The sequence below is a fragment of the Pleurodeles waltl genome, chromosome 2_2 (genome assembly GCF_031143425.1).
Source record: "Pleurodeles waltl isolate 20211129_DDA chromosome 2_2, aPleWal1.hap1.20221129, whole genome shotgun sequence".
Taxonomy (NCBI): Eukaryota; Metazoa; Chordata; class Amphibia; order Caudata; family Salamandridae; genus Pleurodeles; species Pleurodeles waltl.
In genome coordinates, this window is record NC_090439.1 from 990,470,444 (window position 1) to 990,498,443 (window position 28,000).

Here is a 28,000-nt window from a genome sequence, read left to right on the forward strand (position 1 = left end):
CCACCGCACGCTCATCACTCATTAATGGGCTTGCCTTTCAAAATTCCTTTGTTTTTGTTGGTAACTGCTTTATGTTTGTCCCTCCTTAGGGAGGTTTTGTTACCGCCTTGGCCATCCACCCTATTACATAGATAATTGCATGTTTGCCGAGCGAACTTCTTTAGGGTCGAGCCTGCGTTGCAAGCGCTCGCGCATGCGTATCCAGCGAGACCCTTTAGCTATTAGAAAAGGGCTCGGAGCCCTGTCGACGTCGTGTCAGTGTGTTTGATTGGTTTGTGGGCTTGCCTAGTAAAATCTGCTTGCTTTCATTGGTGGAAGGCATGCACACGTCATGCCTTTTCCGGTGGTTAGTCCTCCTCGAGCGCAGCGACCAAGTACAGAAAACATGCGAGGCTCACTGTCTTCTGTCGGATCGTGGACTTCTTTTTCTCTATTTTCCTAGCGCCATTTCGCTTGGCAGAAGTCGAGCGCTTTACACATTTAATTTCACTTTTTCGGGTTACGTACATAAAAGCACTTTTGCCGATAGATGAAGTGTCCGGTAGGAGTTTACAACGCGATCAGCCCTAACATGAGCAAACGCGAGACCCGTTGCATTGCAAATGCTTGTTTTCCTTTAGTCTCCATCCTTTGCGCTTATGCTGGAGCTTTGAGTCGGCTTGCTTAGGTCAACTGATTTACTTTTTATTTTCAGTTTGTGTGGCAAGAAAGTTCCAGTTAGAAATTTACAACACTAATAGTTCTAACTCTAGATTGTGAGACCTATAGGATTGCAAATGCTTGTTTTTTTCAGGCACACGAGAATTAAGGCCCATATTTATACTTTTTTAGCGCCGCTTTTGCGTCATTTTTTTACGCAAAAGCGGCGCAAACTTGCAAAATACAATAGTATTTTGCAAGTTTTTGTCGCTTTTACGTCAAAAAGCGACGCAAATGCGGCGCTCAAAAAGTATAAATATGGGCCTAAGTGATTTGCCCAGAATCACAGGCCCATTTAGCCGACGCCGAGACTCACATCTTGTTCACTAGTTCCCAAGTCGGTAGCACTGGCCCTAAAGCCACACCCTAACCACAATGTGTTCGAGCACCTGGGGTGGCGTAAAAAAGGTGTTGCTACGCTCTCTCCTACCATCTAAAGGGGCACTAGTCCAGACAGTTTTTTTAATTAGCTTTCAAAGCGGTCTTGCCTCTGAACTAGCTTCAAAGACCACGGGCGTGTATAAAAGTTGCCGTCTCAAACTAGTGCACGTAAACAGTGCTGACTCCTACACAAAACTATAAGAGAGACAAACAGAATAAAAAACATTTAGAGGAAACTCAACTGAGATAATTACAACGCTACTTAGTCTAAAGCTAACAGGATATACACATATATATTAGAATATTTCTTTCCGGACGTCTGGCATCAAAGCACCGTAAACATTTTTGTCTCACTGATAAAAGCGCCTTTCACGTTTGAAAGGAACGAGGTGTGCTGCGCAACACACACTTAAACCACTAACTTCTGACATTGCCACATTATTCTTCCGCCGTTCAGTTTCGGTTAGTCAACTCTCTAGATGACAAGACAACGAAGACGGACGTGACGTTGAGATGGACGTACTTCCTGTCAGTCGAAACCCGGAAGCGAGTGCCTGACGCTGGTACAGTCGTGGAGAGTGATACCTCCGCTATGGAGCTGTGAGCGCGGCGGGCACAGGAAACACCGGATCAAAGCCTGCAGCCGCAGCTCTGAGCGGCCCGTGCGGCATGAGGTCCCGGATCCTTTCCCGGGAGCGAGGAGGGCAAGATGAACACTGACGTGGAGTTTCATATCCGCCACAATTACCCCTGGAGCAAACTGCCGGCCAACATCAAACAGGTACCCGCTATGCACAGTTCCTTCTGTTAGATACTAAGACACATTTTCCGCCTTTAATACCAGCTTTACGCTTCAAAGGATATAACACAAATTGTGGACACCAGTTATGAAATGTAAATGTTGCATCGCTACGGATTATGCAGGTCACTTTTGGAAATCTAGACTGCGCGTTACACAGGGATGACTTTTACCAAGTGCCAATGAACTCCTGCTGGAATTATATGACAGTGAGGGGAAAATTATGCACGCGGTTAACTGAAGTATGTCACAAGAAAAACGTTATACGATTAAAAGACTATAACAAGATATGTTCTGTGGCATTCTTATATGCTATTTTGACACATTAATACTTCTTGGTACACAACTGATCACAGTGCTGTAAAAGTGCATACATTTCTTAAGAAAGAAAACTGTTCTGCACATACCTAACTCGCGCCCATAGTAATAAAGCCAAAACTCACCTCCCAAGGTCTATTTCTGAATTTAAATGTTTATGGTAGTAAAGAACGAGACGTAAAGAGACAACATCAATAACTAATAACATATCCAGGCAAAGACATTATACAGTAACCATAGTAATGACATAATGCTATTAGTAAGGTGATATGCAATATCGACAGTGATGTGATCAGTGTCTTTTCGAATGGCATATGGAACATCTTGTGTGAGGTGGTAAAGATACCATTTAGGTGTAGGACTTATGGTTTTAATTGGGCAGTGGTGATTTATGGGTTCATGTAAAAGGTCACATCTGGAGAATTTGGGGGTGTTTTAGGTTTTGTTGTGGCCTTACTTTAACTGCTTTTTTCAGTGAATGTCTTATTTTTTCCCATGTGACTCTTAGTGTTTGCGCTACATGAACTATAAGTTCATTTTAACTGTGTTTTTTTTAAGTGAACATTTACTTTGTTAAACATTGTTAACTATGCGTATCTACAGTTGGCACTTTGGAGTTCCAGATATTGCGCATTTTGGAGATTATCTAAAATCTCTTAAAATAGCTGATGCTCTGAGAAGAGTCTGTGACTTTAACACGAACTTGGAATACAAAGAAGAGAAGCCATTATTTCTACCTGGCTACATTACATTACATCTGTTTCAGATAGGTTTTGTCTGCCTGCAGCAGGAAACAATTTCATTTAATTAATTAGGAATGTTTACACATTTCCGGACCAAAATGGCACTTGTTTATAGTCCATGTAGGCAACAAGGGCACACTTGCACACGTATATATTAAGCCAGTAGTACATCCAGCAAACACACTTAATGTCACTCATTCTTCTGAAGTGTCCACATGTTTCCTGTGAGAACACAACGTCAGTTTTGCATAGCACATGTTGCACAAGTACTGAATGGTTGAAGCGCACACTATCAGTTAAGCCCAATATTATTTATAGAGTGTCGAGTTATTTTACCTTTGTAAGAGGTGTATAAGGAAGCCTGAAAGGGGAAGTCTGAAATAATATTAGTTCCTTATTTACTATGCCCCCTCTCAGCCTGAGATATGGTTTGTGTAGCGTAAATTAACTGTCGGTGGTTGAATTACATTGGAACTTTAACACCACTTTCACTGTTTTGTTCAGTAAGTTTCAGATTTTTTTTTTTTTTTTTTACAGATCATTAATAGGGTTAAAGCTACGTTAACCGTAACTTTAACACATTTTTTTACAGGGAATATTTGTGTTTTTTAAATTTTAATACTTCATTTTCCCATATTTTTGTATTTCACCATGCCCAACACACTACACAATGAAAAGCCCTGTACACGGCCCTCACCCATGTTCAGAGGAGGTTGCCTGCAGTGCCTGGTAGGCGGCCATTGCCTGAGCCAGGCCCCACGTCTTCATGCAAGCTGTGTGCAACATGAGTTTTAGGCTCAGAGTGCAAGCCAGACTGGCACCAGCCTCCATGCCACTTGCCCCATTTTTGCCTCTTAACCTGCTTTGCTCAGTTTGCGGGTTCACCTTCCCCAGCCCTCATGCCACCGAAGCGGTTTTACATAGCTTTCGGCTTTGCCCTTGGTCTGTGGCTTGGCCCTGTGCCTCCAAGCCCGCTGCAAATGGCCTTAGTGGCTGTGGGCCAGGCTCTGCACCAGCCCATGTGCCACGAGCTTCAGTGGTGCTTAGCTGGTCCTGGGTGCAGGGCCTGGTGCTGCACCTGATTCCATGCTTGAAAGCTGCCTGTGCAACCAAACCTGCTGTGCATAATCTTTAGTTGTACTTGCTAGGTAATGGGCCCGGCCCCTCATCAAGCCCTGCAGCAGCGCCTAAGAACTTAGGTCCTGCACAGTGGCCACTGAATTTTTAAAAGTTTTTTTTTTCTCCAGAATTTGCATAATACATTTTTTCATAAATTTATATACTTGGAAAAAAACTGATCCTTTTTGTTGGAAGGGCTAGTATTAACTCTTCCAAGGCCCCCCCCCCCCATCTCCTCCCCACAATCCTCCTTACAGTAAGTGAATGCTTCCCTTGTACTCTTATACCCCAGCATTTCTTTCCAGGGCAGGGGATTTGGAACTTGATATTGCTGAAGCAGGCTTCTTAACTAGAAATTATTAATGAGTGTCTTAGTATTTTGAATAATTGAATTATGTAGAAAATGTAATAACGTAGAGACAAGAATGCATGCGTTTGGAAAATGTGACTTCGGAGAATGGCCACCAATGTTCACGAAATGCACTAATTAATGATTAATACTTACGAAATATTGAAAATGTATTAGAATAATGTAGTAATATATCATACTTAGGGTTATTAAGTATGCCTTAGCCTATAAATTGTAGGCCTTAATTTAGCGAGTGTCTTGGCCTATTTTGCCAGGCCTCATGTAGAAGCTGTATTTCTTAGCGTTAAATAAAAATGCTGACAGAGTGAACTAAACTGTGAAATGTCCATTGTCTTGTTAGAAGTGCTTAACGGAAGCTTTTCGTGAGAACTGACTAACAGGAGTTGATGTTCCCAGCATTGTAACAATTAATGTGTAATATGTGTGAGATGTACTTTCCCAGGACGTGCACAATAAAGACACTGGCTGGAGCTTAAGAGGCAACAGTATTGTTACCCGACGAGCCGGATGATGAGGACATCGTAAAGATGAACCAATCAACTTTGTGTGAAGAGAGAAATATTAGAATTCATAGATTTGGCGTAGAAATATTATTGGGTAGTGTATAAACATACAATTTACTGACCAATATGGGAATTAGGGGATAGTTTAGGTGACTTTGATATAACGTGACAGAGGGAAATGACAGGCAGACTTTATTCCGATTTGAGATGCGCTATTGGGAGAAGAAGAGACTTTAAGAAGAGATTCGAGATTCTGTCATTGGGCTCATACTCTCTGACTGAGAGCCTGATGCTTTTCTGATCGATTGATGACCCGAGGGCGAAGACTGATTCTGCTTGCTGACCCATACCGTGGATAAGGTAGATACGACAATGTGAATGTTATGCCTTTTCTGTCTAGGTACCAACTGCGCTAGTTTGACAGATCCATAGCTAGATGTTTTTTCCTAAATTTGTGTTCTAAATTGTTTTGCATGAAGCCCAACATGCTGATGCCAATCGGAAGTTATTTGAGGGAAATTCACATAATGAATGATGAATTACAGGGACTAATGATCTGACGAGTTATCTTGCTGAATTCTATGTATGTCATTACTTTGTTGCAGCTGACTCTGCTGTTGATATGTACCGTAACCTTAAAATGTGTTGTGATTCAAGCTTTGATTATATTGCGTTTCTTCTTGTCACTTTGGATAACCAGTTAGTTTTTTATATATATATATTTCGTTTGATTTGAGATTAATTTACATGACTTTAGTAATGTACTTATAAAGGAAATAAACTTACTAAACTTTTACTAAAGGTGTGGTTATTCAGGGCTGAAAGGTCATAGTGCGTGATATTTACAGATTCCATTGATTGTTGATTTTACTGATTACTAATGATTATTGTGTATTGACTATTGATTATGCCCTGGAGCTATGGTAGGAACATCTTAAACAAGTCTAAAGGTTCATCGACCTATTCGTGCCCCCTTGTAAGTTTACCTATTAAGGTCTGACGCGCTAACAGTTGTGGTAGCAGACTGATGGTTTGCTCTTTAATAGCTTGCCATAGACGTCCGGTACAGAGTGACAGGGGTTAGCAGTTATGGCAAGAGACTGATGGACAGGTGCCCCAAATTATGGTAACAGTTTAAAGATTGATCCTTTTGAGAATTCAGTACTATTGAGATTTGGATTTTGTTTTTCAATAATGATAATTGGAGAGAAAGTGATGTTCCCTTAAGCCCAGAAATGACTCTCCAAGATCCTGGATCTTGCTAGTGGTGTTGGGTATGTTCCTAGCATTCTAGTGATAGAGTGAGAGAAATAGGTTGTGCTTGCCCAAGTCTATGCAAATCGCAGGTGAATTGTGACGAATGTGAGGATTCTAGGGAGTTTGCTTACTCCAAATGAAGTTGTATTAGGATTGTGCATACTCTGCAGTACAGGAGTAGGGAAGTCGTTGAACTTCACGTGTGTGGCGCTTTGGGCTCAAAAATTGTCCAAGTGGTTGTTGATGTACAGACCCTGCGTGGTCTAAGTCCCGGAGTATGTTGAAAAGTGTATGAGACACTTGGTTATATGTCGTAATTTGTCTGATTCAGTAGGTTGATCGGGTGTGGTCAACAAGTCAGTGTATGAGTTAAAGTGGGCGAGAGAAAATTTTGACTGAGATTTGGCAATTCCTATGTGCAACTGGACAGACCCACTGATCAGTTGAGAGTAAAATTTGCGGGTCGAACTTTGCTTGCGAATCTGGGAGACTGAGAAAAAGGGAATAGCTGCATGCGCAGAAGGGCCTTCAGTGAAAATCCGTAAGGTTTCGGAAGCGATTGTTACCTTCCTATAGTAAACCAGCAGATTTGTTTTTGGTTCATGGTTTTTGATTAGTGCTCGCAATATTTTGCATTAGTTTTGTGTGAATTGGAGTTTAGGAGGACGCAGTACGTGTGGGTGTGACATCATTGGAGCCGCGCTAGGACAGGTGAGTTAGTGAGAAGGGTTGCACACGGATTGGCAGCCATCCGTGAGAGGCAATTGGTTGAGAACGTGGGTGAAAATAATCTTGGGATTAAAAGTCATTTCCTGATTTGAATTTTGAATAAAAAAAAAGTAGAAAAGATGAAGGCGTTGAAAAGTGCCCTAAGTGGAGATACGTATATTAGAGCAAGTGTAGGAGAGCCTACCCCGCAAGAGAATACACCGGCGCACATTGTAATGGAGGAGAGAGGTGTTGCCCCATGTCTTTGGTTAAAGCAATGGTGCAAGTTGACAGAGAATAATGGGAGTTTAGCGTTTCCTGAGAATGGGACGTTTAATTTGATCATTTTGGAGCAATTGCGAATGGCGCTATATGAATTGAAGCCCCTTCCGAGACCAGCACAGTATGAGGCATTAGCAGTTTGGGAGCTGGTAGCTAGACAGCAACAGCAATTAAAATTCAAGAAAAGAATAAGAAGGGTAGAAAAGAGATTAGCGGGGGCTAAATGGGATAGGGGAACAGAAGAGATGGAGATCAGAGACTGCAAGGAGTTAAGTTGTTTCCAGCTATTACACAGGAGGAGAGGCGGAAGGAAAGAAGGCGACTAGAAAGGCTAATAGAAGCTCATCAGAGAGTAAGGAAGCTAGAAGGGCTTCTACAGTAGAGGAGGACTCAGATGCTGAAGATCTTGTTACGCAGATATTGAGAGACCGACCACCACCATATGCAGTACATGAGGGTGGTCTGAGTACTAGTGCTGATCCAAAAGCCCTGGCACAGATAACGGGGACAGTGAGTCTGGTGCAGGTTAATGCTAGCCTGACATTGAGTGGGGTGCAAAGCAGTTCTAATGTGCAGACTACTCATGCAGATGCAGGCGCCACAGATACAGAGAATTTATCTCGATGTGCCTGTTTTAGGGACAACTTCAAACTTAGTGGTGCCTACGGACAGGTGCTTCCGAGTCCAATGCTGGTCCAGACCGAGCTGACTCCGATTTTGTTGCCCCAAGTGTAGCCACAGGTGATACCGAGATTTACTCCAGTGACCGGGATATAGTCAGACTTGACTCCGGTAATGAATCAGAGTATGGGAGTTACTCTCCCACAGAGTGCAGGTGCCAGAGCAGCCCCGGATGCAATATCGCTGCCGATTACTGTTGGTCCAGATGTACCATTATTTGCACATAAAAAAACAATTATGAGTGAACAGGGAGCAATGTCTCAGAGTCTAATGAGGATGGGACCAAATGAACAAGTTCAGGTAGTCTCTCCCGTGGGTCAGACTTTTGATGGATCAAGATCATTGTTAGACCTCAGTCCATTTGTTGCACTTCCAGATGCCGTGACTGGACCAAATGCAGGACAGAGTCTGAAATTATTGACACTGCAAACTCCGAGTGTAGTGGCACAGGAGGTGCCACCGGTCCAAGCAAGTAGCATCTCATTACAGGGACTGACAGCTCAGCAGCTAACTGAATGGTTAGACAAGCTGAATACTCCACAGAATGCCTCTGAAGACAAAGAGCAATTGAATTGTGTCAGACTAAGCATGGAAGCGGGTGAACTAGTTGAAGGAACAATGGGGGTGAAATGATTAGAATCCTACACAGAAGCAGAGTTGAGATACTTATGCCCAAGGATTACAAGAGAGGTGGGCAAGATACATCGGAGATTAGCAGATTTGGCAGAGAAACATGGCATAGAAATTGAGAAAACTAAACAGCTACGGATTAGATTTTCAGGTAGAGGATTTTGAACACATGAGGTCAGCCGGAATGAAAGCGCATCTTAAAGAACTATTGTGGAGTGCTCAGGTTTGGGGAGCATTAGAGAAGTGGGAAGGCAGATGGGTAAAGAAAAGAGATTCTCTAGAAGTGACTGAGAATGTATAACAGGATAAAGATCCGGTGAAGATTTTACCAATGAGGGAAATTCTAGGGTGACATTTTGTTCATGTCCCTTGGAGTAGGAGTGACATTCTATCATTTACAAATGATTATCCAAAATTGAAGGAGAAGCCAGTAGGGTGGTATCAGCAGACAGACAGATTCGTGAAACTTGCAAAGTGTCTGTGGGAGGACTTGAATACCTTACTGGAAATAGTGGTTCCAGCTGACTTATGGGTTGAGCGTAAGAGAACTGTAGATTGGCCCACAATTGAACTGAAGAGAGACAAGAATACAGGCGCACGTCTCCTGAAGTTATGAAATATTACTATAAGGTGATTGAGTTTCTGAAAACAAGGATTTCACCCCAAAATATTGATTGGCAGAGGATTGATAGGACAGTGCAGGAAACAAAGGAGTCGATAAACGCATACTATGAGAGGTTGTTGAAGGCGTTTAAGGAATATAGTGGCAAAGAAGCATTTAAGCCAAAAGACATGTTGCATTTTGTGTTCAGATTTGTGGAAGGATTGGGTCAAATGATTAGTAATTTGATTTGCTGGCAAGCAAAGCCGATCAATGAGGTGTTGCAGTATGCAAAATACTGTAGTGATGAGATTGAGTTGAAGAAGTTGAAAGAGAAAGCGATGGGGATGCAGATTGAGGGGGTTCAAACAGGAGTGGAAGGAAATTTTGTGCAGCAGATACCGCAACAGCAGGGAAATGTCATGTTTCAGCCACAGATGAGAGGAAGAGGTTGTGGAGGCAATATGAATCATGGTCTGGATCTGAATACTGTAGTGGTTCCGAATGATGTGCAGGGAATGCAGAAGCTATTGTCGTGTCGCATTTGCGGAGCCGTGGAACATTGGAAGCGGGAGTGTCCGATGATGTTGCAGGAAGGTGTTGTTCAGCAAGGTAATGACATCAATACGTTTCAGAATGTGAGAGGACCAAGACTAAGGGGCCCTAATGCAAATTTTCAGAATAATGTGAATCAGATGCAGAATTTTCAACTCATGCAACAGGTGGAAATGGCCAGTGCACAAGTGTCACAGTTGCAGCCGATACAGCAGCAGGTTCCCATGGTACCTAGACATCAAATGCAGATACCTCAAGCCCCGATGGAGCAGCAACAGATGATGCCTTCTCAACAGGTCAGAGACAAGACAGAAGTAGTAACACAGTGCACCAATTCCCGTTACACAGTGAGAATGAAATAAATTGTGAATGGACGAGTGATAGTTCAGATAAGGAGCTATGTGTGTTTGCGACTTCTTTAGAGGTAGATCAGAGAAGAACCTATGTGACGGGAAAGGTAATGGTTCATAGAGTTTCATTCTTGGTGGACACAGGAGCTACACACTCTACAGTGAGAAGTGCAGAAGTTCAGAATTTGCCCCTTTCAGGTAGAACGGTTCAGGTTGTGGGGGTAGCGAATCAGTATTTGACAAACCCATTTACAGATCCAGTGCAAGTTGAGATTGGCAACGTCCAGGGACTGCATAAAATTGTAGTTTACTATTAAAGTCCAGTATCCCTACTGAGAAGGGGCTTGCTGTGTAAGACAAAGTGTTTGATTACTTGCTCAAATGGTGGAATTGAGATCCATACAAATAGCGCTGATAAGGAAGACCAGGCTCCAGAAACAGAGTGTGAAACTACGAATGAGGAGTATCCCTTGATTGAGTTTTTCCTGATGTTCACAGTAAAACAGCTCCATTCTGATTTGCAGGGAACAGTACAAGAGAACTTGTGGGATTTGACTGGAAAGGAAGTAGGTCTGATTAAAGCAGTGGAGCCAATCAAGGTTACCTTAAAGCTGAATGCAGTTTTCCCCAGCTTCCTCAGTACAACATGACAGAAGATGTTCTGATGAAAGTGGCTCGGATAATGGCTCAGATAATTGCAGATTTTGTGAAACAGGGAGTTCTGAAAGAAGTATTGAGCAGTCCATGTAATTCACCAATAATGCAGCTGAAGAAGCCATGTGGGAAGGTTCGGATTGTTCAGGATTTGAGAAAAATAAATGAGATTGTGGTTAAGTGTTGTCCTATAATGCCCAATCCTGCTGTGATAATGTTCCCAATTCCTTGTGATGCAGAGTGGTTTACAGTCATTGATTTGTCACAAGCGTTCTTTTCTATGCCTCTTCATGAGGATAGTCCATTTCTCTTTTGTTTCAAATTCCTAGATCGAGTCTATTGCTTGTGTAGGCTTCCTCAAAGGTACACAGAATCACCATCCTTATTCAACCAGATCTTGAAAAGGAATTTAGAGTCATTAGAATTGCCTTTCCAATCGACTTTGGTGCAGTACATTGATGACTTATTGATTGCGTCCAAGATAAAGGACGAGTGTAAGTATCGATTGCCCTGTTGAACCATTTGGGAAAATATGGTCATAAATTGTCACCACTGAAATTGCAGTATTGTCAGAAGCTAATGAAGTATTTGGGTCACCAAATTGAGAAAGGGTCAAGGAAAATATCCAGAGAAAGGATTACAATGATACTGCAGGTAAGTCCCCCGACTACAGAGAGAGATGTCAGGATGTTCCTAGGGATGTTGGGCAATTGTCGACCATGGATCCTGAATTTTTCAGTAATTTCAAGACCATTGCAGAAGCTGACTCATAAGGAAGCCACATATTCCATAGTTCTAGACCAGGATGAAATGAGAGCGTTCCCTGAGTTGAGAGAGAGTTTGTGCAGAGCTCCAGCATTGGGTATGCCTGATTACACAAAGCCTTTCACATTGTTTTGTCATGAGCGTGATGCATGTTCATTGTCTGTCTTGACTCAGGTCCATGAAGGTGCTCATCGCCCTGTAGCCTATTTTTCGGTTACTTTGGACCCAGTTGCAGCAGCCATACCAGGTTGTTTGTGTGCAGCCGCCGCAGTTGGTCAGTCTTTCACAGTGTGAAGGCGTGGTGGTGGGATATCCCCTGATTGTAATGGTCCCTCACTCAATTGAAATTTTACTGACAATGACGAAAACCCAATACTTGAACGGTGCTAGGTTGACTAGGTATGAGACGAGTATTTTAGGAGCACCAAACGTGACACTGAAAAGATGTACAGTGCTGAACCCAGCAACTTTACTTCAGAGTGATACTGTTGGAATTAAAAAAGAGGAAGATGTTGAACATAATTGTCTTGAAGTAACTGAGTTGTGCACAAAACCGAGACCTGACATTAGAGATACCGGATTCGAGGAAAATGATCAAATTATTTTTGTTGATGGTTCTTGTCTGAGAGATGACACAGGGACACTGAGAGCAGGAAATGCTGTGCGCACAATTACAGGTACCATAGAAGCTTCCTGTCTTCTGTGTTCTGCTCAGGTAGCGGAATTGGTCGCTCTTACTAGAGTGTGCCATGTTTCTGCTAGATTGAGAGTTACTATCTACACTGATAGTCAATACGGATTCGGAATAGTTCATGATTTTGGTCAATTGTAGTCACAGAGAGGTTTCCTGACCTCTTGTGGATCACCAGTCAGAAATGGTGAGAGAATAAAGGAGCTGATATATGCAATTCAATTGCCTGAAGAAATTGCCATGGTAAAATGCAGTCCACATCTGAAGTCGCAGGACTACGTGTCATTGAGGAATGGATATGCGGATCAAGTCACAAGGTTTTGCACCTTGAACTGAATATCGTTCAAGGACAAGTGGGAATTGTTACGTGAAGAAGACACAACATCTACGAGTTATGCATTGAAAGTGATTGATACTTTGGAAAAGTTAAAATCTTTGCAGAGTAATGTTGACAAAGAAGAGAAACGTTCATGGAGTAAAATGAAATGTGTTCAAAGACAGGATGAATTGTGGGTTTCTGAGGAGGGTCAATTGGTTTTACCAAATAGCCTTTTGTCTCAAATGGCAAGGTACTATCATGGTCAGACGCACATTGAGAGGGATGCCATGGTTAGTCTGTTCAACATTGATTGGTTCAACCCTAAGTTTAGACAAGCCGATGAAGCATTTTGCCATCATTGTATCCTTTGTCAGCAATTAAATGCGGGGAAAGGGCCAGTGGTTAATTTGAGCCACATTGTAAGAGCAGTAGGTCCATTCAGCAGAATGCAATTAGATTTTATTGAGATGCCTGTGTGTGGCGGTTTGAGATATGTGTTGGTGATTGTATGTATCTTTAGTCACTGTATTGAAGCGTACCCTTCACAAAGAAATGATAGTCTCACAGTAGCAAAATTACTACTTAGAGAATTGATACTGCGCTTCAGATATCCGATCTCTTTAGAATCAGATGGGGGAAGTCACTTCAATAACGAAGTAATTAAATTACTGTGTGCAGCATTGAACATTGAGCAGAAGTTGCATTGTAGTTACCGTCCTGAAGCATCAGGACTAGTGGAGCAGATGAATGGTACTTTGAAGTTGAGAATTGCAAAAATGTGTGCAGCCACTAATTTGAAATGGCCCGATGCATTGCCTTTAGTGCTAATGTCAATGAGAAACACACCTGATAGGAAGACAGTACTGTCGCCTCATATGATCGTCATGGGGAGAGCAATGAGATTGCCAACCGTACCATCAAATGCACTTGTCAACATTACAGATGATATGGGGTTGGGATTACTGCAAGGGTCTGGCTGAGGTAGTTCGCTCCTTTTCTCAGCAGGTGGAGGCCACCACACTGCCACTGATCCATGACCCTGGGCACAACTTGAGAGCTGGAGACTGGGTTGTCGTCCGAAAGAATGCAAGAAAGACATGTTTAGAGCTTTGTTGGAGGGGACTGTACCAAGTGGTCCTGACAACTACGACAGCTGTGAAGTGTGCTGGGATCCCGAATTGGATTCACGCAAGTCACACGAAGAAAGTGGTATGTCCACTGGATCACTAAGAAGTGTTGTTGAGAGTACCAACAGTGAGACAAGTCTCGGGGCCAGAAGAAGAACAAAGAGGAACTGAGAACGGATCTGAGCTCATTGAAGACGGTTCAGTTACTCCTGTAAGAGACAAGGGTGGAGACCTCCAGGAGAGTATTGGAGAACCTATCTCAACTGAAGCAACAGGAGAACCTAGTCAAGAGAGGGTTCTCCCAGAAGCAGACAGTTCTGAGACACAAACAGAGCAATTGCCAGACCAAGAAAGGGAAGGAGTTGAGGTGGATCAAAGTCAAGGTGATCTGACTCCTCCTGAACAGGTTGCAGGTCCGTCAAGAGAAAACACCACAGAAAAGGAAAAGGGATCACGTTCAGTCTTGAAGAAAATACTGACGGAAGGCTCACTGAAAGGAGATAAGTGGCCGAAATTGCAAGTGGAGAAAAGGAAAGAGGTGGTTGTCTAACCAACCAGAGAGGAAGAAGTAGATACTGCGAGAAAAGAGGAACTAAGTGAAGAAGAGTTCAATGGTGATCGAAAGTTGAAGAGTAAGAGAATAGCAAGTCGAAGATACGCAGGTCCTGAATGGGCGTATGCAACTACAAACGAATGGCAACAAGAGTTTGTCTTTTTGTTTTGATAGGGAAGTTCCAAGTCAATATTTTGAGGTGATGTGAAGGAGATTGATGAACTAAACTGTTGAAACAATCTGAGAATTATTTTTGAGAAAAGAGACTGTTATAAGTAACCGGAAAAGACATTGATAACCTGATTCGACTTTTGAAACCTGATTTTGACAAGGAAGAAGGGTTCCTGGAGTGAAACTGAACTGCTGAAAGACGAGTTGTCTATTTTTGACTTGCTGCAAGTTTTTCTGAGTACTTCTGCTTTCTGATTCTTTACAGATCATGGCTGACTTTGATAAGCAGGTTAGAGATGCTAGGCGCTGTAAATATATGAGCATTGGATTGGCAATTATGTGTGCGATATTGTTTATGGTGTTGATTGTGGGTTCTTGATGCGAAAGGAGCCAACCATACTTCTGCTTTTGAGACCACTACTACACTAACGGCATTAGAAAAGTTAAAGTTAGATGAGAAGTATTTCCATGATTATACTAATGCACAGGGAGAACTTTCTTCTAACGTTTTGTTTCACTTATTGAGTGAGTATGTTGAGACAATGGAAGTGAAGAATTGTCTTATGTGTACGTATATTCCTTCATCAGTCGAGGAAGGAGTTACCTATCATAGCTTTCCGTTAACATATGGAATACGTTGTAGTCTGTTACTAACAAGGTTCTATTACCAGGAGTATATTCAATATTTCTACTCTAACCATGATCTTGTGTTTTTGTTTGTTCCTATCATTAGGTACTTGAGTAGAGTAGCTAAGGATAAAGACATAGTGTTAAAGGATTCAGCACAATAAAGGTAATAAAATAGTTTTCCAAGATGCCACTGAATTTGCTTATGTTGCAAGTTTCAGGAAGACATATGGGCAGAGTGCATTTAAGTAATTGTATATCTGAAATAACCCTTCATTGAAAAGAATGGAAAAAAAAGTTGCTGCAAATTCTTAGTATTTTTTTTTTTCTGGCGTAAACATTCTGTGTCTATGTTGGACCTCAGGCTGATCTCTTCCTCTCCATGGATGTGGCTTCATACAGGTTAGCCGATGACACCGAGCTTCTGATCAAACAATATGATGATCTGTTTTCAGAATCACAATTTAAATTTTGTGAGCCTCATCTTGGAGTAAATGAGCAACCACTGGCTCAGACTAAGCAAATAAAATCAAGTAATGATTATTGGGGGTAAAGATGTCCTCTGGGGTGACACTTGCTAACCTACAACAATGAAAATGTGTTCCACTTCAGTTAGAACTAACCATAACCTCGTAATTAAATGTCATGCTAAACTGTCTATGATCTCTCAGAAGTTAGTACTTTCATACTTTTGATCATTCCATATGGGTAAAGCCAGGAAAGTACTCACCTTTCATACTGAGGATTATAGTGTTTTGTGGTAGCTGTAACCGTTAGGTCACATCTGGGGTGCAGAAACGTCTTAATATAACAATATAACATATTCATGTGCTTCAAAATCTGTCTGCCCATTCAGTACTTGGTGCCTACAGATTAATTCCTTACTTTGATAGCTACCCATCAAGGGGTACATTATATTTAATACTGTATGCTTCGCTCATCCTCATCTGTATGGACAGTCACTTATGTTTATTCATAAAGAGATTTGCCATTACCTTTTTTGCAGGGATTTCAAGGAGGGCACTATGCAGATGCATGGTAAAATGTTGTGTATTATAGATGTGAAGAAGCAAAGTCCTTTTGTGAGTGTTGTATGGCTGCAGAGAGTGGAAGGTGGGGTCATGTTGTCTATTCAGGAGAATGGGGAATGTGACCCAGACCAATTTGTAAAGAGGCCACACAAGTGTGGAGTTTGTATATTAGGTATTGAACTGAAAGTTATGGCTAACTCTGGCTCCCCATGGACCATTATCACCAGGCATTATTTCCTGGAAAAGGATTTTGGTGTATTGGATATTGATGAGTTACAACCTTCCGACAAAGTTGCTGAGATCTTTGACGGGTCTACCATTGATATCAATGGATATATGAGTATCATGTTGGAATTAAAGAGTAGATGCGCCCAGATTAAACTGTATGTGGCCGTAAGAGGTATAAATGTTCTAGGTTGGAGAGATCAGTGGAAGTTGGGGATAATATTAAATCCCTGAAGTAATGAGCTCATGTTATTGCTTGCTGAGGGAAGTGATGAAAGTGATGAACATGTCCTATTTATTGATGAAGGAAGTAAGGAAAAGATTGTGATGGAATGGTTTCCCAATGTTTCAGTGGAGTATTGGGTAAGTTAAGAGAATTCACACACAGGATCAAAATAAAGAGTAATGTAGTGCCCGTAAAACAAAAACTAAGGGTGGTACCACTAAATGTCAGAGAAGAGTTGAGGGAAATGTTGAATTAGATGGTTAAGTATTGTAATTGTAAGTTTATTTATATAGCGCTTACTACCCCTGACGAGGCGTCAAAGCTCTTTTCAGCGAGGAGCACGCTACTCCGGAACCCAAGAGGAATTAGTGGTGCATTAGTATAGGGAAACATGAGTACAGTATTAGTATTATTATGAGTTAATTTGAGCAGAGGATATGTGAGTTTAATTGGATCGACTACAGTAATGGAGGGATAGAGGAGGGAAGAATCTAGAAGAGTTCATTGGGAGTTTATAGTAACCAAATGAGGCTTGGGATGAGTAAAGGAGAGATGGAGGAGGGAAGAGTCTGTGGAAAGGGTTAGGGAGATCATAGTATCAGGAGGGGCTTTGGATGAGTCAAAGGTAAGATAAATGAGGGAGAATTTAGTAGGGTTGTTTGGGAGATCATGACATTTAAAGAGGTTTGTGGTGACCTAGATGCGGTAGAGGAGGGAAGAGCTCAGGCAGGGTGATATTGGAGATGAAAGTAGTAGAATGGGTTTGGGATCAGTCAGAGTGGGGATGGAGGATAGATTGATAAAGATATAGGGTGATGGGGAGACAGAGTAAATCTTACAAGAGAGTAAATTTATATTAATTATGGATTTGTATTTATTTTTATTTATTTTTCTCTTGAACAGTAGGACGAGTTTATTAAATAGATATGTAAATACATAGTAAGAAAATATATGTGCAAGGAATATAATAAAGGGTATAGCAATATGAGTAGAAAAGTAGTATTGTATAAACACAGACTTTCAAGATTTGTAATATTTGAAGTTAATTAATAAGTGTACTTTTCTAACATTCATTTATCCTTCCTCAATTTTTCAATAGCAAAATGCTTGCTGTTAAATAGATAATAAAACATTTGATCATTGTGATATAAAAACAAAAGCAGGAATTCATAAGTATCTAATATAACAGTTTATCTAGGAGCTGTGCAATGACCTATAAACATGTTAAGCATTGAATAATATACACATATATGTATACACACGCATATATACATACAGATATATATATTTAACTGTGAGTAAATATACATTTGTTAAACAGGCTTAAAGAGTATGTGTATAATGTATTATTATGAAATAGTAACAATACATATTTATTGAAGAACTGTACATATCTAGAATATACACATAATCAGATTATAAATATTTATCAACACAGGCATATGCAGTCCATTGCTGTTTGAATATGGTGGTTATGAAGGAAAGAGCCAACTCTTGAGTAGTCTTCTGAAGGCAAGATAGTTATCCTTTGATCTTAGATTTGGGGGTAATTAATTCTATAGTTTGGCTGCTTGAATAGAGAAGGATGTACCACCTATTGTCTTTTTCTTGTATGTTGGTGTTCTAAGGCGGAGTGCCGATCTTGAGGGGAGGTTTTTTTGTTGAATGTATTTGATTTTTTTGTTTCTGATGAAAAGCGGTCCTGTTCTATTGCTTAGTGGGTGATACAAAGCAGCTTGAAGGTCGATTTTCTGGCCGTGGGTAGCCAGTGTAGTGCTCTCAAGGCAGAGAGATGTGAGCTTGTGGCTTTATATGTAATAGTAGCCTGGCAGCTGAGTCCTGAATAAGATGTCGTTTTTTTCATAATAGATAGAGATGCTCCATTGTTGAGGCCATTGGCATAATCCAGTTTGGATAGTACAAAAGAGATATCAGCCTGCACCTTGTGTGGAAATCCGAGGTGGGGGAGATGCGTTGCAGAGTCTGCAAGGTGATGAAGCTTGATCGTGCTAATTTGTCCACTTGGGCATTCATTGTTAACTTGGAGTCCATTGTAATTCCAAGGTTTTTAACATTCTTGGATACTTGAAAAGGTGGTCCGAGATAGTCAGGCCAGGCACACAGTGGGTCATAATTATTCCAGTTGCCACATGTGAGGATTTCCGTTTTGGAAGCATTCATTTTGAGATGACTCCAAGTCATCCACTGATCAATGGCTCTGAGGCAACTGAAGATTTGTGAGTTTTCAATGTTTTTGGGGCATTCCAGTTCATTGAGTATTTGTGTGTCATCTGCATCGTTGTAGCATGTGAGTTGAAAATCATTGATCAGTTCTGGTAATGACTTCATTTAGATGTTAAAAAGCATAGGTGAGGTGATTGATCCTTGGGGGGACCCCTGCTTTTGAGGTAGGGTTTGGACGAGAAGGGGGTAGAATAGAAAATATTAGTTCTGCTTTGAAGGTAGGATGTTATCCAGTCGAGGCCGTGCCTTCTATGCCGGATTCGTAGAGTCTTTGAATTAGGGTGTCATGATCAACAGTATCAAAGACAGCTGAGAGGTCCAAGAGAAGGAGTGCAGCAAATCCATTGCGGTCAACTGTATTTTTAAGATCATCCCAGACTAATATGAGTGCTGATTCAGTGCCTCTTCCTGGGTGCAATCCAGTTTTAGTCTGAAAGTATGGAATTGTCTGCAATGAATTGTGACATCTGGATGAATGCTGCTATTTCTATCAGGAAAGGTCAATTTGTGATTGGTCTATAGTTGTTGGGATCCTGTGGGTCTAGGTTTGTTTTCTTTAATAACTGACGTATGTATGTATTTTTCAGGTCTTCAGGAAAAGTTCCTGCATTTAAAGAGTTATTGATGATTCTTCTTACAGTTGTGGCAGGAGAAGTAGATAAAAGAATGTTCTTGAAGATGTGTGGTGGACAGGGGTCAGAAGGACAACCAGAAGGCCTGCTTGCTTTGACCAAATCCATGAATTTACCTTGTGATATTTGTTTGAAGGCGTGCAGAGGCTGGATTGGCTTATTCTTGTCTTGGAGTGGATTTTAGGAAAGGGGTTTGTGCTGATGGTTTTCTTCTGTTTTAAATAGGAGCCCAGAGTGTCTGTCTTGGTTGTGTAATGAGTTGCCAGTTTGTTTGTGAAATCTTGAGTAGTCGGAAGACTTCCTTCTGTGCATTTAGGTTTTCAAAATTCATTTGGAATTTTATAAAATTCTTCAGTTGCAGATTTAGCATTTAGAATGATGACTAGTACATTTTTTTAGCTTTTTTGATTGATGATTTGTATATTCTGTTAAGTTTGTGTAGCTGAAGTTTGTCTTGAATGTTGTTTGTTTTGAGCCAGGTCCGTTGCAACCTTCTGATTTGTTGCTTTTATCTTTTTAAGTTCTGTGTTTCTCCAAGTTGTTGGTTTTTTTTGTCCTGTTTAGTTTTTCTGAGTAGTATTAGGATATTGAAAGATTCCTGTAGCCACTCAGTTTTGGAACAGAATCAGTTGCATCTAGATCTGTATTGGCTGCTAGTTGTGTTTCTAAGTCTTCAAAATTGAGTTTGCTCCATGGTCGATAGATGCATGTATGTAAGTTGCTATTGGGTGTGTTGATTTGTGGTGTTTTGTGTTGGAAAGTTATCAAATGGTGGTCTGACCATGTGATTGGTGTGATGCTTTGAACGGTAACTAGTTCAGGCTTTGCAAAAATGACATCTAGGATGTGTCCAGAGATGTGTGTGGGATTGTGTACAATCTGATGTAGGTTCAGTGTGACTAGGCCAGCAGTGATAGCTTTTGGATGGGGCACATCGAGTTTGTTGCACCAAATGCTTAGGTCCTTAAGAATGCATAGGTTTGAGTATAAGGTTTGAAACTGTATCTAGAAAAGTGTGTAGGAATGTTGGAGTTGTTAGGTGAGGTCTGTAAGGAGGAGAAAGTTACAGGTTGGTGTAAGGTTGCATCTGGTGACGAGGGCCTCACAACCTTGTATGGAAATGTTGTCTGTTTAGCTTGTTTGAATATAATAGCTAGTCCACCTCCTCTCTTGCCTATGCAGTTTTGTGTGATGGTTTGATAGCCTGGAGGAACAGTTTGATGCAACACTGGGGCCATATCATCTCCCTACCATGATTCCGTTACGAATAGTAAGTCAGGTTGTGTGTTCGTGAGCAGGTCGTATATGTGGTGCTTGTTTTTTGTGAGTGATTAAGCATTTATGAGCAGGCGGTTTAGAAAAAAAAGTGTGTTTGCAGTGGTGGTGTTTGGTTTTGGAGAAGGGTGAGCAGTATATTTTGAGCTTGTAGCAGGTGTGTTGTTAGTTGTGATAAATGTGTGAGGGCTACAATAGTCCTGTTTCAATATACAGGGAGTGCAGAATTATTAGGCAAATGAATATTTTGACCACATCATCCTCTTTATGCATGTTGTCTTACTCCAAGCTGTATAGGCTCGAAAGCCTACTACCAATTAAGCATATTAGGTGATGTGCATCTCTGTAATGAGAAGGGGTGTGGTCTAATGACATCAACACCCTATATCAGGTGTGCATAATTATTAGGCAACTTCCTTTCCTTTGGCAAAATGGGTCAAAAGAAGGACTTGACAGGCTCAGAAAAGTCAAAAATAGTGAGATATCTTGCAGAGGGATGCAGCACTCTTAAAATTGCAAAGCTTCTGAAGCGTGATCATCGAACAATCAAGCGTTTCATTCAAAATAGTCAACAGGGTCGCAAGAAGCGTGTGGAAAAACCAAGGCGCAAAATAACTGCCCATGAACTGAGAAAAGTCAAGCGTGCAGCTGCCACAATGCCACTTGCCACCAGTTTGGCCATATTTCAGAGCTGCAACATCACTGGAGTGCCCAAAAGCACAAGGTGTGCAATACTCAGAGACATGGCCAAGGTAAGAAAGGCTGAAAGACGACCACCACTGAACAAGACACACAAGCTGAAACGTCAAGACTGGGCCAAGAAATATCTCAAGACTGATTTTTCTAAGGTTTTATGGACTGATGAAATGAGAGTGAGTCTTGATGGGCCAGATGGAAGGGCCCGTGGCTGGATTGGTAAAGGGCAGAGAGCTCCAGTCCGACTCAGACGCCAGCAAGGTGGAGGTGGAGTACTGGTTTGGGCTGGTATCATCAAAGATGAGCTTGTGGGGCCTTTTCGGGTTGAGGATGGAGTCAAGCTCAACTCCCAGTCCTACTGCCAGTTCCTGGAAGACACCTTCTTCAAGCAGTGGTACAGGAAGAAGTCTGCATCCTTCAAGAAAAACATGATTTTCATGCAGGACAATGCTCCATCACACGCGTCCAAGTACTCCACAGCGTGGCTGGCAAGAAAGGGTATAAAAGAAGGAAATCTAATGACATGGCCTCCTTGTTCACCTGATCTGAACCCCATTGAGAACCTGTGGTCCATCATCAAATGTGAGATTTACAAGGAGGGAAAACAGTACACCTCTCTGAACAGTGTCTGGGAGGCTGTGGTTGCTGCTGCACGCAATGTTGATGGTGAACAGATCAAAACACTGACAGAATCCATGGATGGCAGGCTTTTGAGTGTCCTTGCAAAGAAAGGTGGCTATATTGGTCACTGATTTGTTTTTGTTTTGTTTTTGAATGTCAGAAATGTATATTTGTGAATGTTGAGATGTTATATTGGTTTCACTGGTAATAATAAATAATTGAAATGGGTATATATTTTTTTTTGTTAAGTTGCCTAATAATTATGCACAGTAATAGTCACCTGCACACACAGATATCCCCCTAACATAGCTAAAACTAAAAACAAACTAAAAACTACTTCCAAAAATATTCAGCTTTGATATTAATGAGTTTTTTGGGTTCATTGAGAACATGGTTGTTGTTCAATAATAAAATTAATCCTCAAAAATACAACTTGCCTAATAATTCTGCACTCCCTGTAGTGTTCGTCTTCCAGCAGGCCTTGGAGGCATTTTGTTGGGTCTGTGTGTGTTAGAGGTGGACTTGGTGGCTGAGAGAGACATGAAGAGTGTAGTTGTTTTGTAGAGTAGTCTTATTGTGTAATAGGCAAGGGGATGCAAAGTTGTTAATAGTGGCATGTTGTTTTTTTTGTTTGCTTTCCGTTTAGTGTGGTAGGACTATGGGTTGGGGTAGTGAAGGAGCATGTGGATCATAGTGTAAGGCTCTAAATTGGGCAGTGGAGGAGAGGCGAGGGAATGAATGTTGCTGTGTTGGGGTGCTTGTGGTGGATGTTTGTGAAGAGTGAAATGTAGGAGTAAAGATTGGTCAGGGTTTGTATTCTTTGTGTAGTCATGAGGGTGGGAGTGGGTGTGATGGAAGGTATTATGAAAGTATGTGTTATTTTGATGTGCTGATGTGTGTGGTCTGCTTTATTTTTGTGGAATAGTGAGAGGAGAAATTGGTGTAGTGGTTTTCTTTGAAGGATTTGTATGTGAGTTAGTGCTGGTGAGTGGTATTAGAATATTATAGGGGGTGTTGCTGTGTTTTGGATAAGAGTTTATGAGGTGTGAAAGAGGGGAAGCATGTGGGTCAAGGGTGTTTGTGTTCATTTTGATCACTGGAAGAGGCACACTGTGTGGTGGAGTGTAAGGATTGTATGGTTGTGTGTAATTGGTGAAGAGAGGGGGAGGGTGTTTGTAGATGGTGTGTTGGACGACTGGGTTTAGGTATTGTCATGATAAAAGGGGGTCTGGCAGGAGCAGATAGAGGATAGTGGTGTTGGTTTGTATGAACAGAACAGGGAGTGTGTATCTGGATGGCTGAAAGTAATGTATAATGTGGTTTTGTGTTGTATGGGCCATGGCAGGTTGTGTTAGTGGGAATGTACAGAGTAGTGTTTGCTGTGAGAATGAAGGTGCTTTACTGTTGTAGGTGTGGTGGATATGTGTAAAGGGGTGTGGTTTGTTAGGAAAACTGCTTTTTAGCCCTCCTCAGAGTGACTCAAAGAAAACACAAACACCAGGCAAGGCTCCGGAACAGACGAAATGTTTCTTGAGGTACCAAGGTTTATTGGCAGGCCAAGGCAGACGCACATCCCAGTGTTATGTCTTACAAGCTGGCATCTTCTGCCCTGAAGCATACAAGTCAGGCAGTTATATATGTTAATAAGTGCTGTCACAGCAAAACCCCACAAAGGGACAAAGTTCAAACATGGGCACGCATATACAAAAGAAATGCTGCATATACAAAACTTCAAGTCCATAGAGTAAAAATATACATAATGCAGTGTGAGCACGAACAAGTGAACAGACAACAGATGGACCCTAAAGAAAAGGGGGGCTGGGTTGCTGACTGGTTGAACTTAGTGTGAGACCGAGGAGAGGTTTGTTTGCACAGCTGGCATAGGTGTCAGAGAGGTCAGTAGGGAAGTCTTGAGCAGTTCTAGAATAGTAATGTGGATGAGCTGAGTCAACCACTGAATGAGATGAGCAAGTGTCTTGGTAAAAGGAAAGAATAAATAGCTTACTGGGATTCAGATAATGGAGGAGAGAATTGGAACTAAAGTATCATATCTATAGGTTCATACATGGGAATATATTTTTCTCAACAATACCTCCTTTTTGATAGTAAAGTCACACATGATTGCAGAAATATATTATACATACATGGCAGAAGCATAGTAATAACGGATCAATAAAATACATATCCTCAGATGGCATTACACTTTTTTTTTTTAGATGAAATACAGATATCATCTAGCTATACTCGTAGGAGATATTCATTATTCAAACATAGGCAAAATGATATGCTAGTATTTAATGCATTCATGTGTTATGGGTCTATAGCCATTAAATCAAACATTTCTTTGTGTGCTTCCTCTACATCTTGTTGTATTGTAAGATATTTGTGGACTAGCTCCTGCTCTGTAGGATGTAGAACTTTAACTGCAGAAAATGAATAGATGTTCTTAGTACAGAATTGCTGGAGCATGGAACAACAGCACTGGAGGCAACACAAAAGTACCACTATTGTTATAAAGATACCGAATTGAGCTAGAACTAAGCTCTTCAGCCATCCTGTTGGTAACCATGACCAAAGCCAGGACCAATCATTAGAATCAGAAATTGTCTGCTCCATGAAATATTCTAACTACTTTCCTAATTTGGGTGACATCCCTTGGTATGTTTCCACTTTCATTTAAAAAAATAACAGCAAGAGGAATTCAATAAAACGCACCGTCCTCCTTGTTGCAGTGTCAGGAGGTCAAGGGCAATTCTATGTTGAATAGTCATGGCAGCCACTGAATTAATTTCCACCTGCAACTCTTGAAGGGCATCTCTTGTTGCACTGAATGCTATTGTTAGCTCAGCAGACATGTTAACAAGGGCCAATTCCAAATCATATACGCCATATCCAGGGATTAATATACGTATTAGCTCAAAAAATAGACCTTGTCTAGCCTCCAGAATAGGTGTATGTATATCTCTTTTATACCTATGAGCAAAACTCCCCAAGTTTAAAGGCTCATGTGCTGCAATATGCGGCACAACTGAAATGTTTGGCGTTTGCTAAAAAATAGCACACGCGCCTTACCAGTGTAAGCCAGTGGGGTCATTGGGGTGTCTGGATAATTCTCTACACATCCAGCAATTTTCAAGACTTAAGACTTGGGCTACTTTCTCATGTACTGCAATGAGGGGATGGTCAGCTGTTTGTCTAAATATGGGTAGCACATACAAAATTACGGTACTAAAAATATTATTTGTACTATGCAATGCATTTTTTCCCCCAAAAGTTATAGATATAGATATGAAGTCTGTTCAGTAAGGCAGTGGCACGCAGCTTGCTGTCCTCTGCTTCTCCTACTCCTACTAGTCTGCAGTTGTCTTGTTCAGGGGCGGTTTCACAGAACTGTCTTGCGGTGTCCTCTTCAGTCTATTTTTCTGCAGGTGTGACTATCACCTTTCTTCGAGACTGCGTCGTGTGCTTAACTCACCTGCATCAGTTGGTGTCACCTGACACTTGATGATGGCCCCTCAGCGTGGCACGTAGGAATGGTCTGGTCTGTCTCCCCCTTTTCTGGTATGTTGTGCTGCTCCACAGGTTTCATATGATCATCAGTTGCAGTCACGTCGGTCTTGGTTGTGGTCGGTGCGGATCTGTACCTAGTGCTGTGAATCCACTCTGGACGTCCCTGTACCTTCCCAGCATGCGTCACCAAGAGCACGAGGTGTGGTCCAGTCCACCTAGAACTAAGAGAAACATCTTTCATTTTTCTCACCATGACCATGTGTCCAGTCTTAAAAGGATGTGTGGGCTCTGAGGACGGATGGGGGAAAGCTTCCTTCACGTGGAGATGGTGATGCCTCAAGACTGATGACCACTTTATAGCATAATCAGAAAGGTTTTCATCTGTCCACAGCAGTGCTGCTTGAGATGCTGGGAGAGGCAACCTCAACCCCACAGACATAGGCTGCCCCATCAGTACCTCATGGGGAGAACAAAAGAGTTGTCTTAGATGGCGTTGCCCTTATGGCATGCAGCACTAAAGGAAGCGCATCAGGCCATTTCAGGCATGTTGCATCAGTTGTTTTTGCTAATCTGTTTTTTATAGTGGAGTTCATCCTCTCCACCTGTCCTGAACTTTGGAGGTGGGAAGGCGCATGCAGTTTCCACTCTATTCCCAAACATTCACACATCTTTTGCACAACTGCAGCCACAAATTCACCCCCTCTGTCGCTATTTATGCCCTGGGGGACCCCAAATCGGGATATGATATCTTTAATCAGGCATCGCACCACAGTTGCCGCTTTGTTCTTCCTTGTGGGAAATGCCTCCACTCATTTTGAAAATTGATCCACACACACCAGCAAATATTTGAATCCATTTACGGGGGGCATATAGACAAAGTCTATTTGGACATTGGTAAAGGGCCCCTGTGGTACTGGTAAGTGATCATGTGTAGCAGGGGACCTGCCTTTAGTATGTTGGGCACAGACAAGACATTGCGAGCAGAATTGTGCAGTGAAGGCTGTTATCCCAGGTGCAAACCATTCCAGTCTAATTAGCTCATTCACCCCCCCCCCCCCTTGTGCCATGTGAGTGGGTCCATGAGCAAGCCTTGTAAGGGGAAGAAACATACTACGTGGAGCCACAGGTCTCCCATCCTGGTGGACCCATAATCCCTCTTCATTTTGCAGACACCCAGCATCAATCCACACTCTTTCCTCAGCTAGTGTTGCAGACCATTGTGCTTCTTTCACATCAGCTAGCAACAATTGTCTCTGTATAAGCTGAATTTTCGGAATGCTTTTGCCATTGGGAGCACGATTTGTACTGGCTGTAACATGCTGTGTCAGCCATGGTGTTTCCTCTGGCTATCTTGGTGTTAGCCCCTGTTTGGGCCTCGCATTTTATGACTGCTATGCTGTTGGGTAGTAGTATTGCTTTTAACAAGTTCTTTATTAAAAGGCCATTTTGGATGGGGCGCCCTTCTGCTGCTATGAAACCACGATACTGCCACAGCTGGCCAAAATCGTGGACAACTCCAAAGGCATAATGTGAGTCAGTATAAATGTTAACAATTTTCCTCTTGGCTAGGATGCATGCTCTTGTTACAGCATATAGCCCAGCTTGCTCGGCAGATGTGCCAGGGGGCAGAGCTGTACTTTCAATTATGGTGTCTACTGTTGTTATAGCATACCCTGCTCTGTAATCAGTGTCTGTTAGTCTACTGGTGTACCACTCATAGTCTGCCTTTTCTAAAGGTATCTGTTGTAAATCTGGTCTGGGTGTGGTGCATGTTTCTACAACCTCAACACAATCCTGGTCAGGGGTCTCATCAGAATCACCATTTGCAGGTAATAATGTTGCCAAATTAACAGGTGGGCATTTTCTAATGGTAATATTAGTGTTAGACAACAACGTGACCTCATAGCCTGTGCGCCTGGCTGCCGAAAAATGCTGTGTTGCTGCTGATGATAACAACAGCTGTACGAATGTGGCACATAAACAATATAAGGGTAGTCCATCACAATGGGAGCCACCCTCTCTACCATCACAGCGGATGCCACCTTTGCTCTCAAACAGGCTGGATGCCCAGTCACAGAGTAATATGCCACAGGCCTTTTTCCAGAGCCATGCTGCTGTGTCAGTACACCATTTGCAATGCCATTTTGCTCTGACACATAGAGGTGGAAGGGCAGTTTGTAATCAGGCAGCCCCAATGCTGGCACAGTACACAATGTCCCTTTCAGTCTCTTCAAACTTTCTGCAAGTTCATTAGTCCATACAATGTTGTTGGGTACATCTTGTAGTGTGCATTTCCTCAAGAATGCATCATAGGATCTGTACTCGGGGATCCACTGGCAGCAGCAGTTCATCATAACCAGGAAGGACATCATTCCTTTCTTGGTGGACGGTGGCTCCATGCTTTCAACCATTTTTATTCTGTCAGGAGACATGCAGCGCATACCTTCGGATACCACATAACCAAGGTAAGTCAACTCTTTTTGGCAGCACTGAATTTTGACAATGAGGCTTTGTGTCCTCTCTCCTGGAGGTGGTTCAGCAGAGCTACAGTGTCTTTTTCACAAGCCTCAAGTGATGGGGATGCCACACGGAAATCATCAGCGTACTACAAGATGACACTGCTGCCTTCCAGATGTA

The 28,000-nt window shown here is 41.9% G+C and overlaps 1 protein-coding gene across 1 annotated transcript in view; it reads left to right on the forward strand.

Moving 5' to 3' along the window:
• Positions 1 to 1,611: 1,611 nt before the first annotated feature.
• Positions 1,612 to 28,000, forward strand: part of FAM91A1 (family with sequence similarity 91 member A1) — a 253,107-nt gene continuing 226,718 nt past the window's right edge. The window contains exon 1 of the mRNA XM_069220714.1: positions 1,612 to 1,861. Coding sequence (XP_069076815.1) covers positions 1,790 to 1,861 — 72 coding nt within the window. The 5' untranslated portion in view covers positions 1,612 to 1,789. The remainder of the gene's footprint in view (positions 1,862 to 28,000) is intronic.